The 14,841-nt window shown below is 54.7% G+C and overlaps 6 protein-coding genes across 6 annotated transcripts; 3 read left to right on the top strand and 3 right to left on the bottom strand.

Moving 5' to 3' along the window:
- Positions 1-746: 746 nt before the first annotated feature.
- On the bottom strand, positions 747-2,812 carry C8A04DRAFT_40305 (MFS general substrate transporter-like protein; the record flags this gene model as incomplete). The annotated part of the gene is made up of 2 exons (XM_062784891.1): positions 747-1,052; positions 1,121-2,812. The coding sequence occupies 2 exons, from the start codon at positions 2,810-2,812 to the stop codon at positions 747-749; spliced, it is 1,998 nt and encodes a 665-aa protein (XP_062633335.1).
- A 407-nt stretch (positions 2,813-3,219) lies between these two features.
- C8A04DRAFT_32535 (uncharacterized protein) lies at positions 3,220-4,068 on the bottom strand (the record flags this gene model as incomplete). Its single annotated transcript, XM_062782128.1, has 1 exon — positions 3,220-4,068. The coding sequence occupies one exon, from the start codon at positions 4,066-4,068 to the stop codon at positions 3,220-3,222; it is 849 nt and encodes a 282-aa protein (XP_062633334.1).
- Positions 4,069-5,147: 1,079 nt separating this feature from the next.
- C8A04DRAFT_15387 (puromycin N-acetyltransferase) lies at positions 5,148-5,905 on the top strand (the record flags this gene model as incomplete). Its single annotated transcript, XM_062778468.1, has 2 exons — positions 5,148-5,583; positions 5,667-5,905. The coding sequence occupies 2 exons, from the start codon at positions 5,148-5,150 to the stop codon at positions 5,903-5,905; spliced, it is 675 nt and encodes a 224-aa protein (XP_062633333.1).
- Positions 5,906-6,283: 378 nt separating this feature from the next.
- C8A04DRAFT_15379 (Sodium:solute symporter family-domain-containing protein) lies at positions 6,284-8,695 on the bottom strand (the record flags this gene model as incomplete). Its single annotated transcript, XM_062778465.1, has 6 exons — positions 6,284-6,595; positions 6,665-7,058; positions 7,117-7,675; positions 7,740-8,018; positions 8,077-8,508; positions 8,593-8,695. The coding sequence occupies 6 exons, from the start codon at positions 8,693-8,695 to the stop codon at positions 6,284-6,286; spliced, it is 2,079 nt and encodes a 692-aa protein (XP_062633332.1).
- A 2,253-nt stretch (positions 8,696-10,948) lies between these two features.
- Positions 10,949-13,873, top strand: C8A04DRAFT_32532 (glycoside hydrolase superfamily; the record flags this gene model as incomplete). The annotated part of the gene is made up of 2 exons (XM_062782127.1): positions 10,949-12,540; positions 12,616-13,873. 2 exons carry the CDS (start codon positions 10,949-10,951, stop codon positions 13,871-13,873), a joined length of 2,850 nt encoding a protein of 949 aa, XP_062633331.1.
- A 497-nt stretch (positions 13,874-14,370) lies between these two features.
- C8A04DRAFT_15386 (Coactosin) lies at positions 14,371-14,808 on the top strand (the record flags this gene model as incomplete). Its single annotated transcript, XM_062778467.1, has 1 exon — positions 14,371-14,808. One exon carries the CDS (start codon positions 14,371-14,373, stop codon positions 14,806-14,808), a length of 438 nt encoding a protein of 145 aa, XP_062633330.1.
- Positions 14,809-14,841: the final 33 nt, after the last annotated feature.

Here is a 14,841-nt window from a genome sequence, read left to right as displayed (position 1 = left end):
TGCTGAACTTCATTGCGGCGATCTAAAACTCCGCGTTATGATACGGAGTCAACAACGTAATTTTGATACGACCTAGAAACGGGGGGTTCAGTGAGCGGAACGTACCATACTACTAATGGTAATTAACACTTTTCAGGTCGGGGGGTAAACATCACCACCCAGCTATCCCAAGGGTCACTCCAGCAGAATAAGTAAGCCATCGAACTAGGCATTCGGATCATAGAACGGCCTATCTAGCAGTAATTAAATAAGGAATGGGGCTAGTAAACCTATGTGTACGCCAATCTCCGTCAGATGGTTTCTAAGAACTCAACCAGGTACGAAGAATCGGCTGTAAGAGTGAGTGGGCTCAGCGTACCATCGGTAATTAGAATAAGGTGAGGCCTATGTTGTTCAAATGACACTCCCGGGAATATTTTGTTAGCCGAGAAACGCTACCGCCCGGATTGTGAGAATTTGACTCATGGGGAATTCGTGGGGAATAGCGGGGTGTGATGGTGTCGTTTCACGAAAAAACGGTCTCGGAGTAGTGTTTCTCGAAACGTGATGCACTAACGACAAGTTACTGTTAGTTATCGTCCTAATGTTGGGCCCGGGGGTAATTATGATGAAACATTAGAGTACGGAGCCCCTCGGTTGCAAGACCGTTTACGTATGACAAGCTGCTATCGGCCTGATATCATAGTTGGAAATCCCAATCGCTTTGCTAAAATAATGATGATCGCTATGTAACCATGCAGTCTTAGTCACCTTTCAGTCCCTTCCTCCTCGTACTCCGACTGGTCAGTAGCTTCGCCATCCACGCCATCGCCTGTCCACCCCGCACTTTCAAGACCCTTGTTGCGAATAAGAAACGTACTGAGCCAGCCTAAAACGGTGATGCCAGCGAAAAGCCCCCAAGCCAGTGCCTCGCCCTTTGGAGTCACATGTGTCGACAGGGTAAAAAGGCCCCCGGACAAAAACGGTCCGATACTACGACCAGCGGCCGAGAGGGTTTGAGCGATACCGTTGAGCGTACCGAGCGTCTCGTGTGACGGTGCAGAATTAGTGATCTTTGATCCACCGTTAGCAAACCACGACACGCCTAACCAAGGAAAAGTATATTGGCCGCAAAACGTACCAGAAGCATGACGCTGCTCAACCCCCCAACCGCACATGTATTTTTAAGAACCAAGATGATTCCCAGTTCGCCGTAGAGCCAGCCCTTCCCCGAGCCCAGCCCAAATGCTGGTTCACCGTCAAGATAACCCAGCCAGGGCATCAGAAACATGCTAATAGCCAGACCGAGCATCGAGTAGCGGTATGTTCCCAAGTTTCCCATTCTCTCCTTTAGCTTTTGGAAGACGAAAACTTGGAAGAAAATTGTCACGAGACCGGCCAGAGAAAGACTGACCCCAATCGTCCCAGGACCAAGATCACGGCCGGTGGGTGGAGGAGAGGACGCGAAGATGGGATAGAGCGAGTTGAAGGATATGTTAGCGAGTTGAAAAACCAGGTAGGTCCCCAGGACGGAGAGCGTGTTGCGGTTCCTGAGCCCGTGGAATGCCGAATCGTCGCCATCATCGTCGCCATCATCGGCGGCGTGCCTTTGTAGAAGCGTCTCCTGTTCGGTTCCAAGATCAGAGGGGGCGGTGTCGTCGGAGCGGCCCATCACGGCCCCCCACCGCCCAAGGCACCACCTGCGCACAGCCTGTAACCAACCGAGGCCCTCGCTCGTGGCATTAGGGCCAGATCCCTGAAGCGTCTCTTCAAACCAGACACCCATAACCGCGACGCTGGAAAGCAGGAGCGCAGCAACCACAAGGTTCGGGGCGAGGAATGGATGCCGGGCACCTCCAACCGCCCCAACTAGCAAACCGCCCAACGCTGGCCCCGTGATACTGCCGAGGCTGTAAATGACGGGCAACCAGATAAAGGCGCTACTTTGATTGGTGCGATCTGTGACCTCGCCCAAGCACGTTGGGACAATGGCCGCGTTTCCATTGAACAGCCCCATGGCCACATGAACAAGAATCAACTGGGAATATGTGTTGCACAAACCAAAGAAGACAAAACAAACTGTGAGAAGCGATGTGCCTAGCAGCATGGTTGGCTTGCGCCCTACACGGTCGGACATGTAGCCCCATAGCAGATTCGTCGCGAGCTGGGCGAGCGCAAAGGCAGAGGCAAGGAGGCCAACGTAGACACCCTCGTCTCCATCCGGAACATCCTCAAACGACGCGACCATAGTCGGGAGGTATGGGCCGATCGAATTCAGTGCCGTTTGTTCGGCAAGCGAGAGCAATGCCAGGAGACCCAGTTGGCCCCATGGTAAAGGGGTTGTGGTGTGGTGTGGAGCTTCTTCATCTTCGTCCGAGGATTGATCCCTATGGCTTCGCCTTGACGCTGGCCTTTCTCTCTCCTCATCGAAGCCGGGGCTTGTCAACCCCCCAGCAATATTGCCTGACTCCTCCCCATCCTCAAGATCCGGTGTCCCGCTGTGGGGGTGGAAAATGCGCCTGTACCAAGCTCGGGGCGATCGGGGAGACCGTCGACTATCGGAAGGTGCGGGGGGAGGCGGTGTCGGGAAAGTATGGTATTTTGCGGTCGACTGCCGACGGAGGGGGTGGTAGTGAGTGTCGCCGGCAGAGCGCTTTCGTGTTCGGCTGCAGTTTGCGAGAGAATCGTCAAATGGGGACGTGATGGGAAAGGGCTCTCCAGCGTGAAAAGAACCAGATGCGCGAGATCGGCGGAGTGGCGGAAGTTTTGGCTGTGGTGGGTTTAACGTGTCTGCGGCCGCGGCGTGCGCTGCGGCGTTGGTTGGCTGCACCATCGGAACGCCTGGGCAGTACGGTTGGACAATTCGTGCTCACGGCCCGCAGTGAGTGATGAAAACTATCGTAGCGTAATGCGCATTGGGGGCTGGCTCACACTCTGCTGCGGGTAATCTATGTGGGAGATTGTTAAGGTATTTTTGCTTCAAATCGGGAGCAGCCGCCGGGTCTGATCCAGCTTGGATTTGCAGGGGCTGGGAGCAGGCACGACAGTGATGTCACCGTCCCGACGCGGCAAGGGCAATGGGTGTCAACCAATCACCAGCCAAAGATGGGGGAATCTTGGCCTTGGAGTTCGCAGCAAGAAGCAACGCACCGGATACGGGAGTTCAACTCGAATTCAATGGCAGAATTCTGTGTCCTGTTTTCATTTTGCTAGCTTTGACTCGTCCACATGGAGCAACCTTCAAAAAACAACAGTCTTGGTCCCATTCAAGAACACCCTCCCTTCCGCATACCATTTAACAGCAGCGGCCAGAACCAGACTCTCAATGTTAGAGCCCTCGTCGACAAGCCCCTTGGGGTTGATGCTGTGGTCTACCCGCGCAACACGCTGCTCGATAATCGGACCTTCATCCAAGTCGGCCGTGACAAAATGAGCCGTGGCGCCGATAATTTTGACACCGCGTTCGTAGGCCTGATGGTACGGTTTAGCCCCCTTGAATGACGGCAGAAAACTGTGATGGATGTTGATAATGCGGCCCGACATGGCCTCGCAGAGCTTCGGGCTGAGAACCTGCATGTAGCGTGCCAGGACCACCAGCTCGATGTTATGCTCCTTGATGAGGTCCAGAATCTTCTGCTCCTGGTCTGCTTTGGTGTCACGGGTGACAGGTAAATGGTGGAACTGGATGCCGTAACTGGTGGCGAGCGGCTCAAAGTCCGGGTGATTGGACACAATAAGAGGGACGTCGATGGGGAGCTGACCAGCTCTAGCGCGGAACAGCAGGTCGTTCAGACAGTGGCCGATCTTGGACACCATGATCAGGACCTTTGGCTTCTGCGCGACTGACCGGATCCGGTACGTCATCTGGTACTCTTCCGCCAAGGTGTTGAAGGCGGCATTCAAATGATCAGTTGACTCCGTCGGAATCGGACCAAAATGCACTCTCATGAAGAACTTTTCACTTGTCGGGTCGGAGAACTGCTGAAGGTCGAGGATGTTGTGCTTCTCCTGAGCAAAGATGCCCGTCACAGCATGCACGATGCCCGGCTTATCCGGACAGGACAGCGTGAGAATATGATCGTTTGCCATTGTTGAAATGTCGACGTGCGTTGGGGCAATTGGGTCAGGTGATTGTAGATGTTGTTGAGCCCTTTTTTTTCACTTTTTGAAAGCGGGCGACGATGCGTCAGAGGCCACACAATTGAGTTTGGAGTTCTCCGAGCTTGCCCCGAGATGTGTCCACTTGCTTTAGCCTGAAACCCACGGCCTTGGGATGCTCCGCCTGTTTTCCTTCACGCCCGCCGGATAGCCCATGGAACCATTAAAGACCCCGGGAACCGTGTCGGCCTCATATCAAAATATGTTCACCCAGACACAACAGTCATCGTTTTTCTTAAAGTCGACACGGCCTGTTCTCGAAGGTGGAAGAAAGCTTCGGAATTCGGGAGGTTGCCAAGCGAAGCTAAACCAACATTTGTGGAGTCGGGGCCAGGCCACTTATTACGAAGGCAGTCAAAAAAAAAAAAAAACGCCTACAGCGGCTACCCCAAAAACCAGCCCATAATTACTGCCCTAATAATTGATATTTATATTCTTCAGGGAAAGAGGAATACCGGTGGATCAGGTCAACCCCGGGCATGAACAACTTCGGACGCATCACGAATACATTCGACGTAACCGTTCCTGCAGACCCCCTCGCCATGAACTCTAGCCCCATTGGTACCAAGTTTTGAAATCGCCTCGGGTGCGTCGCATTACGCGTCGCACTACTGTACGAAGTCCGTCAATAAAGTTGTCCATTCGGATCTTTCCTCCAGCATAACCCCAAATCCAGCTGAAAGCGCGGATCTGTACTCGCGCATATCGGGGGACTGCGTGTTCGAGCGCCCTTCGCACAACAAGCCATGGATCAGGTGGTCGATATTTGCCAAGAAAGGAAGTTGAGAAGCTCTCCACATCCTTGAACTGCCCACTCGTGAGGGAATCCTCTTCAACGTTCCGTAAAAGCTGACATCGTCGGGACGTCGGCAAATGAGTCACCGGTCAACACCCTACCTGCCCATGAACTTTACGATTGATCTCTGATAATCTAACGTCTTCCCCTTCGCCCCCGTTTGATACTTCACCCCTCACGGCCGAATCAGTGTATTCGCGTTGCATACACGACCATGCCTCTCGTCCTTCGTCCCGCAAAAGAAGAAGATAGCCTGAGAATTGGCTATATCGGTGCAGATGCCTTCCGAGACACCGTTTCCCGAGCGCTGTTCCCGCCGCGCATGTACGACAAGTCCGAGACTGGAGATCCTCGACAGGATGAAGCGCAATGGAGAGGTCTTAGAAATGCGGGAAGAATGAAGAGCGGCAAGATAACGCATGTCATCGTTGACATCCCAGAGGATGGCTCGAGCGGTGAAGAAATCGTGGGCATGGCGCAATGGGAACCTCCTTCCCAAGGTTCGGACGCAGCACCGGACGCGAGTACGGAAACCCAGCAGGACGTCCCACCCGGATCACTCGACCAAGAGGAACTTGCCAAGCTCATGAAGTTGATTGATGAGATCAGCATCGATATTTTGGGGCCACAAGGACACAGCAACATTTACTGTATGTAGCCCCCCCCCCCCCCCCCCCGGATCACCCGATTTCACCCTTTCACTGCACGTGCTGACTTGGCTTGCCGACCGTAGACCTTATGGTTCTTGCCGTAGATCCTGCTCATCAGCGGCGCGGAGTTGGAAAAATGCTGATTCGACGCGGGCTAGAACTCGCAGCGGAAGCCGGCAAGGACGCGTTCCTTATTGCTACCCTTGAAGGCAGGGGTTTGTATCGATCGGTTGGGTTTCGCGATGTGGGAAAGCCGCTTGATCTCGCCAATACCCCTCACTATCCCATGCTTTGGAAGTATCCTGGTTCGAACCCATCATGATCCGGATTGTCACAGTGGGTGTGAATCACAAAAGCCGGGATATTAATATAAGGGAGGCCAGGTGCCAACGTTACGCTCCACAGGAAACTTTTCTCGAGTAAGAACGGAGATAGGATCGGTGTGGCCGATTTTACGTAGAGAGCCTAGTCCGGCAAGTTGCCAATAAGTATCATTGAATACCGTCGGAAATTTACTCATGATAGTTGGTTATTAAGATAATTAATAAGATGACATCTCTTGAACACCCCAAAGTTCACAAGTGGCGAGTTTCCATTAATCAACCAACGAATTGCATTCAACATGGAGCCTTTAATACGGCCTGTCGATTTTGCTCAGAGCTAGAGTAGTTGTCCGGAACACCCGATCCAAGCCCATCCTTCATCCTGATTCGACAATCGACTTCGGGGCCGACTTTTCTGTGGGCGTGACATCGCCAGACGTCTTCTGTCCCTCGACTGCCTGGGCATGAATCGTCTTAGGATGTGACTTGCCGGTAACGTCTAAAAAGATGTTCTTGACCGTGCGAGCAAGTGTTGCCCTACTTTCGAAGAGGGGAAACAAGCCAACTCCGATGAATGAGCAAAAGATCCAAATTATACCGATGGTAACCCAGCCGGTGAAAAAGGGTTTACTAAAGATGTAACCGCTTCCGTACATGGGCATCGGCCACAGGATGAGAAAAGCGAGCGTCTGGCAACGGCAATGTTAGTTGAGGCTTCTAGTCACTATTTCCGAAGACGGTGTGCAATCAAGACGTACCATAACTACTGTTGCGGTCTTGCTGATCTTGCCAGCCCGCGACAGCTTTCTCTGCTCCTCATCAAATTCGACGGTTGTTTCATTGTGTCCGCCGGGAATGTCCTCGAGATCCATGCCCGCAGCATCAGCTAGGTCATGGTCGTCGCCCCTACGAATCTCCATCATTGACTTCCAATCATACTTGTCGACGCCAAATATGAGGGTGAAAACAGCAACCAAGACGACGGGGGAAAGAAGCGCCGCCACATTGCCTGCCAACATGGGATTGTTGGACCCGGTGCAGGCTACACCTAGATCTCCACACTCTTTTTTGGCGGTCACGAGCCAAGCGATGAGAGCACAGGCGAGGCCAATAATAGGGGACAGAGATGCCGCCCATTTGTTCTGACCAGCCCTGAGTTCAAAATGTTAACGGTATTCCTAGCGGTTGGGGAAAGGGGCCGTATACGTACCACACCAACGCGAGGGTGGCGGGAAGTACTGCCGACGAAATGATGACACCCATCATAAGATACAGGTAGCCCATGGAAACGCCAGCGTACCAAAGCCCCACGGAAAACGTCGCAATGAAAAGCCCATAACCCACCACAACCGCATGACTGGTCCAGATAAGTCGCTTCCCGCTGGCGGATGGATTGAAATAAGTGCGGTACAGATCGTAGGTGCAAATCGTGCTGACCGCGATGAGCTGACTAGAGGTGGCACTCGTGACGGCCATGAACACGATGAGGAGCGTCCCAATGGCGCCCCCTTTCCCGAGAAGCGCCACAGCGGCATAAGGGAGCACAAGGCCGGCGCTGACATCGGCATCGCTCATACGGTCCGGGTACGTCGGGAACCATGGGGTGTTTTCCATAGCGAGGGCAGTGAGGCCCATAGTCGTGGCAGTCAGCCAAGGGATCGCAAACCAACAAAGGCCGCCCAAAATGTAGCCAGGCAGGGCGTGGACGGGAGAGGCAGCAATGGCCTTGTTGTAGTAACCATTGTCGAGGAACACAGTGCCAAAATTTCCTATTCCTGTTGTTAGTAACAGCCAGGCTTAGTGTATTTAATTGGAACGGACGTAAAAACCTACCGACAATGTTGATGACAAAGAAAATGGCGCCTTCTCGCGACTGCATCGTGAGGTAGCTACCGTCCTTGTTTCCGTCCACTGGGTGCCGGGCAGCAGCCTTCACCAAGAGGTCGTAAACAGCGCCGGGGGAGCCCAAAACATCGTGAGAGGCGTACGCGGTTAGAGAAAACACGATGATGATGATCAAGAGGATAAAGGTGTGGACCCAATCCGTCAGGATGGTTGCCTTCAAACCGCCGACGAGCGTGTAAGCAATGACACCAATTGGGAGGAGGTAAACTGCCGGAAATGTCGTTAGATATGCAACCTCAATAACAAAGAGCTGGTTAGGACTTACTCGCAGCAATGGTGTGCATGCCGGTTAAGGCATTGACCGTGGCGGAACCCCCCACAATCAGCATCAAAGACACCAGAATGTTCGTAGCCAGGCCGAAAACGAGGAATACGATGTGGGCAAAAGTGCCATAACGAGCCTTGATAATTTCGAGGTAGGTGTGGGCGTTCGGGGCACGGCGCTTAAGTTCAATGGCAAGAGTGGCGAAGAGCAAGATCTGGACAGTCGCGCCGGAAGCATACCAAAATGGTCCAGAGACGCCGTATCGGTAACAGACACCTGTACTTTGAAGAAGGGTCGCGGCCCACGTCCATGAGGAAACCACGGCTGAGGCAACGAGGCCGGACTTGACGGTACGGCCCGCTGTGTTGAACATCTCAGATGTCTGGACTTCACGGTTGTATCGCCGGAGGATGAAGGTCACGAGGATCATGCCTACACCGAGTCAGTCCCTATCAACTACTGATCACCCAAGCATTAGGTGGCTAAGAAATATCCGGTGAAAAGATCGTGTCGTACCTAGAGCAAAGGCACCGCCAAGGCCCAACACGATTCCGTAGCCGACTCCTTGCCCGAGAGCGGCATTGGAAAGGTGTTCCTTGTTCGACGCAGCATGGTCCATCTTGAAGGTATTGAGCCTGCTGAGGCGCTCGCCGAATCACATAAGAATAAGAACACGGCTATGTAGAAGCAAAAGAACACCGCAAGGGCGGAGGCTTGGAATGGAGGCGTCAACATGGTATATATATTTCTGACGAGTTCCGGGCTTCATCCCGGCGGCTGCCGACGGTTAGCCGGATCCCGTTGTCGGCACGGGCGCGAAGATTTGCTGTTATCTTGCATCTTTGCCACGGGTGCCCCCGGACAAGCCCAACGAGCTCCCCCTGCCCCCGGCCGAAACCGTGGGGCCGTTTGCCATGCGGGTGCCATGCTCTGCATGTTCTCACATTCTGTGGGCTGAGACCCAATTCGGATTGGCGATCCGACCTGAAGAACCGAACTGGAAGACCGCCTGGGGTACCCGAGGTGACATCTCCGTCCCCCCACAGCGACTGCATGCATGTAATTGGGCCCTTGTGGTAAAACTTGTCTTATCGCCGGGGGGTTTTGTCAGTTTAACAGATGGACGAGAAACCGGTGTTGGAAACCGTAACTGCTATCACAACCGACAGGGCGGGACCTTGTGGGTGTCAATGAGTGCAACCCCAACGCTGCCGTTCAGATGCGGGCGAGGGGCGACTGCCGGAACTTGGGATGAGGCTGGTGAGAGATAAGGGCGGAACGAATCGGGTGTGGTGGGGGGTCGAAGTGTATCCCACGGTCCCACCCTCAGCTGCCGCGCTCAACGGTTTTGGGCGGTCGACCTCTGATCATGGACAAAACACGATTATGCGACGGATGGTTAAGTATGTAGTTAGTTAACGCCGTTCCCCAATATCGACGGTGGATCGGTTCGAGGGGCGAAGCGTTTAACCATAACATCAATACTCGGCTGAGGCAGAACTAATTAAGGCTGCGTGAAATTGCCGAGATTTTCTGAAACTTCCTTTTTTACTTGGGTGGCTTTGCAGCATGTCGGACAATCGAGACAGAACTTTTTAACCAAGATCTCGACAGCATCCACGCAATGGTTCGGATAGGTAACTAGTGTCATGAGGCGTTGTTGTGTTTAAAGATTAACGAATTTGTCGCCCCCACCCACTCACTCACTACTTGTGTACTCGGTCTTTCCACTCGTCGTCTGTTGCGCCGTTGAAGTGAGCAAGACCCTCAAGCTAACTTGTTTAACACTTTCGGGCCGTCGCGAGACATCCGGTTGACCGAGAGGAGTGTGATCGGTTCCCTGGATGGTCGGTCTCATCATCGATACCAATCTTTCGGGTCACAACGCGCAGACTGTGCTTACTCGAAAGGAACGGTTGTCGCGGGGTGTTGTTAACCTTCAAAAGATAACGCAGGCCGGTTCCGGACATTTGGGTCCCAGCCCATAGATAACTGGAAAGATAAGGGATTCCCTTCAACACGCCAATCAGGCTCCAAGCCCCATGGGGTATTCCACGGCCGAGAGATTGGAGACTGGGTCGAATTTCTGTTTGCGCGACGTAAAAAGGTATCATAAATCCATTGTCGGGGACAAACCTCTGGTTGCGCTTGAATTCAGCCTTGTCTCGTCACAGTACCCCGATGCTCTGGATTCCGGGCTCGCAGAATCTTGATCCCGCCCGTTGGCGCACACGGGGTTCAGCATCGGTTGCGGCATGTGGGGGTGCCAAAACTCAGTCCGTCACCAAACTCCACTTTGAGCTCCCCCACAGCCGCAGTGTCCCGCCTGAGAACGTCAAGCTTCATCAGCGTGCCGAGCAATGCCTTTATCCTTCACACCACGGGACACACGATGTGTTGAATTCAAAATTATACGAGTCAGAATTGACTGCCACACCTTACCTCAGGAAAGATGGCTTTCCGCAGTAATGCAATAATCAATCTACATAGCATCTTGCGCACCCGAGAACGAGGCGGAAGGCGCTGTCGGCCACAAAGCCAATCGGACCTCGTTCCAGGGACCACACTGCCAAGGAACCCGGCCGCCCCTGGCGCTGAGCCCCTCATGGCTTGTTGTGGTCTCAATTGGACCAGCGCATGAACATCAACAAGACAACCAGCTGGACCTGTGTTGCTGATCAACGCCAGGATACGGTCGCATCATTCTTTTTCCTCGGCCGAACTTGCGGACCCCGAGAGTTACGACAACTGGCCCTCGCCAGCGACTACTGGACGACTCAGCTCCTTGTCCCAATGACAAACACCTTTTGAAGCGAGAGCGCGTATTCCATTATTACAGCATCACGAACGGCGGCCGAGGACCGTTGACACAATGGCGGCCGACCACGGGACCAAACGAGGTCTGCTTCAAGAAAGCAAGCGGCCATCCGACGACGACTTCCAAGACCACGACTCCGACTCCGACATCGAAGCGACCGAATATCTCGACCGCAATGTCTCCACGTCCCCCAAACGCTCACAGAGCTCGCCGACATCGAACCCAAAAAGGCAGTCTTGGGTTTTGCGATGCCTAGGACGTCGCAGCCGGTGCTGCATCGGTCTGGTGGCTGGGTTCATCGTCATTTGGATTTTCCTCAGCGCCGGCGGTGCGTTTGCCTACAAGAAATACCAAGAAGAGCCGCCGTATGGGCAGTCCCCGCCGTGGTATCCCGCCCCCAAGGGCGGCATCGCGAAGACATGGGCTGCGAGCTACGACAAGGCCGCCAAGATGGTGGCTAAAATGACGCTGGCGGAAAAGGTCAACGTCACAACAGGCACAGGCTGGGAGATGGGCCTGGCGGTGGGCACCAACGCTCCGGCCGTGCACGTCGGATTCCCGCAACTGCAACTCCAGGACGGGCCACTGGGCATCCGATTCGCTGATAACATCACCGCCTTTCCCGCTGGCATCACCGTCGGGGCTACCTGGAACCGGCAGTTGATGTATGCTCGCGGCAAAGCCCACGCCATTGAGGCTCGCCAAAAGGGCATCCAGGTCCTGCTCGGTCCCTGCGTCGGGCCGCTTGGCCGCATGCCAGCTGGTGGGCGCAACTGGGAAGGGTTCGGCGCGGATCCGTACCTCCAAGGCGTGGCGGGCGCCGAGACCGTAAAGGGCATCCAAAGCGAAAACGTCATGGCCACCATCAAGCACTTTGTCGCCAACGAACAGGAACATTTCCGTCAGCAGTGGGAGTGGAGCTTGCCACACGCCCTAAGCGCCAACATCGACGACCGCACACTCCACGAACTCTACACCTGGCCATTCGGCGACGCCGTGAAGGCCGGAGTGGCATCTGTCATGTGCTCGTACAACATGGTCAACAACTCATATGCCTGCGGCAACAGCAAGTTGCTCAATGGAATTCTTAAGGACGAGCTCGGCTTCCAGGGCTTCGTCATGAGCGACTGGCTCGCGCAGCGTTCTGGTGTTGCCACTGCACTAGCCGGACTGGACATGACCATGCCCGGCGATGGCGCGAAGTGGGCTGATGGCGTGTCTTTCTGGGGCCCCGAGCTGAGCAAAGCCGTTCTCAACGGCAGTGTCCCCGTTGACCGCCTGAACGACATGGTCACTCGCATCGTCGCGGCCTGGTACCAGTTGGGCCAGGACGATGAGACCAAGTTCCCCCGCCAACCTCCTAACTTTTCGTCTTGGACCAACGACCGCCTGGGCGTGATGGCACCGGGAAGCCCGAGCGAACAAGACGAGGTTGTCGTCAATCAGTTTGTTGACGTGCAAGCGAATCATTCCGTCATTGCGCGTGAAGTGGCTGCTGAGGGAACCGTGCTGTTGAAGAACGAGGGGCTGCTCCCCCTCAGCCCTTCGGGCTCCGGCAAGGCTTCCTCCGGCAAGTACAAGGTTGGCGTGTTTGGCGACGATGCCGGCCCCGGTGAAGGCCCTAACCATTGCAAGGACCGAGCTTGGTATGTGTTTAATCCCTAACACTAGTGACGATCTGAATCCTCATGAATCTGCGCTGGCTGACTTGCTATGTTTAGCAACCAGGGAACCTTAGGCTCAGGGTGGGGGTCAGGCGCTGTCGAGTTCCCCTATCTTGTTTCTCCCATCGAGGCCCTCCGCGGAAAATTTGACAAGGGCAAAGTCGATTTGCATGAGTACCTGACCGACAAACCGTCGTTTACTGGAAAAGACAAGTCCACGGTGGAGGAGTTGGATTTGTGCATCGTCTTTGTCAATGCGGACTCTGGCGAAGGTTTTGTGAAGTGGGCCGATGTGAGCGGAGACCGCGTGGGCTTGAGTCTGCAGAAGAATGGGGACGACCTGGTCGTGAACGTAGCCGCCAAGTGCGGTCGCGGTGCTGGCGATGTCATCGTCGTCATCCACGCCGTTGGGCCGGTCTTGGTTGAGAAATGGGTCGATCTTCCGAATGTCAAAGCCGTGCTCCTTGCCAACCTCCCCGGCCAAGAATCCGGCAACGCTCTTGCTGAGATTCTCTTCGGCGAGACCAACCCATCCGGCCACCTCCCCTTCACCATCGGCAAATCGCTCGACGATTATGGTCCTGGTGCCAAGGTCATGTATTTGCCAAATGCTGTAATCCCTCAGCAGGATTTTTCCGAAGGGCTGTACATCGACTACCGCTACTTCGACAAGCAAAACATTGCGCCTCGCTTTGAGTTTGGCCTTGGCCTCAGTTACACGACCTTTAACTTCAGCAACCTCCAGGTCAATCCGCGCAAGAGCAAGTCGGCTCTTCCTGAACAGCGGCCTAGACCTGCAGTCGAACCTCCCAGCTACTCCACTGATATCCCACCCAAAAGCGAGGTTGAGTTTCCCAGCGACTTCCGCGCGCTCAAAAAGTATATTTACCCTTACCTGCAGTCCACCGACGTCACCGGCGCGGGTAAGTACCCCTACCCCGAGGGCTACGATGAGGCCCAGCCCCCAAGCGGCGCTGGAGGTGATGAAGGCGGTAACCCAGATCTGTGGGCTACTTATGTCAGCATCACGGTGGATGTCGCGAACGACGGCGCGGTGGGGGGTGCAGTTGTGCCACAGTTGTATTTGGAGTACCCACCAAAGGACGGGGTGGACTTCCCAGTCCGGGTGCTGCGGGGCTTTGACAAGTTGTATCTGGAGCCTGGCAAGTCACGCACCGTAACATTTGACGTTACGAGGAGAGACCTGAGCTATTGGGACGTTGTTGAGCAGAATTGGGTTTTGGTTACCGAGGGAGAGTACAAATTTGGCGTTGGACAGAGCTCAAGGGACCTTCCCGCTGTTGGAACTTGGTAATTTCCTTACCTGGCAGCATAGTATCGCGGTAGTCATTACTTGTACTTCTATGGTGGCTTCTATCGCGTCTTGAATTTATACCGCCATCAAGGCACAAATTGTTGTGTTGTGAACGAGAAGTTTCAGGGGTTCACGCCGCTGGTTTGCCAGGGTTAGGGTATAGAATTACCCGCCGCAACCCCCTTTCTCGCCCATGAACGCCAAGCCCTTGATCGACAGAGGACCCTGAAACCCCCAAATCTGCCCCTCTTCCATGATCCAAACGTTGGCACGCTTCACCGCAATTTTCGTTGGGCAGTTGAACATCAACCCGGCTCCAGGCTGGTCCCCCTTAATTTGATCAAGAGCCGACGGACCTCGCAACTCGTCGTTTACCCGGCCATCGAATCTCCACGACCCCCGTGACCGGCCTTCGAAGATTCCTTTCGCGACAACCCGCCTCCTCCCCAAAGACCAACGCGCGCAGTCGTTAAACCTATAATCGAAGCACCGCCAACATGTCCGGCCTCAGATCTCCCGAAATCCAAGCCGCGTACGATGCCGTCCGTTCCGACGACGACGAGACAAATTGGCTGCTCATTTCCGACAGTGCCCCGGGGAGCAAACAGTTGGCGCTCAGCAAAACGGGAACCGGTGGGCTGCCAGAGCTGGCAGACGCGCTGGACGACAGGGAAGTGCAGTACGGGTACGTGCGCGTCGAGTATGCCAATGATGCTGAGAGCAAGCGCATCAAGTTCGCCCTGGTCGTCTGGATTGGCAAGGACACCAAGGTCATGCGCAAAGCGCGCGTCAGCATCGAGTCCGGGGAGGTGGGGGCGGTGTTGTCGCATCACAGGAAGGTGAACGCCGCCGACCCACGGGATTTGGACGAGGCCGGTATTATCGCCGAGTTGCGCAAAGCGGGGGGTGCCGACTACAACGGTGGAAGAGGGTAGTGGTCGAGAGTGAAACCGAAGCAAAGCGAGCTG

This window comes from Dichotomopilus funicola (genome assembly GCF_033296635.1).
Source record: "Dichotomopilus funicola strain CBS 141.50 unplaced genomic scaffold C8A04scaffold_91, whole genome shotgun sequence".
In the NCBI taxonomy this organism is placed as follows: Eukaryota; Fungi; Ascomycota; class Sordariomycetes; order Sordariales; family Chaetomiaceae; genus Dichotomopilus; species Dichotomopilus funicola.
The sequence above is the reverse complement of the archived record's forward strand: the minus strand, read 5'-3'. Positions and strand labels throughout refer to the sequence as shown.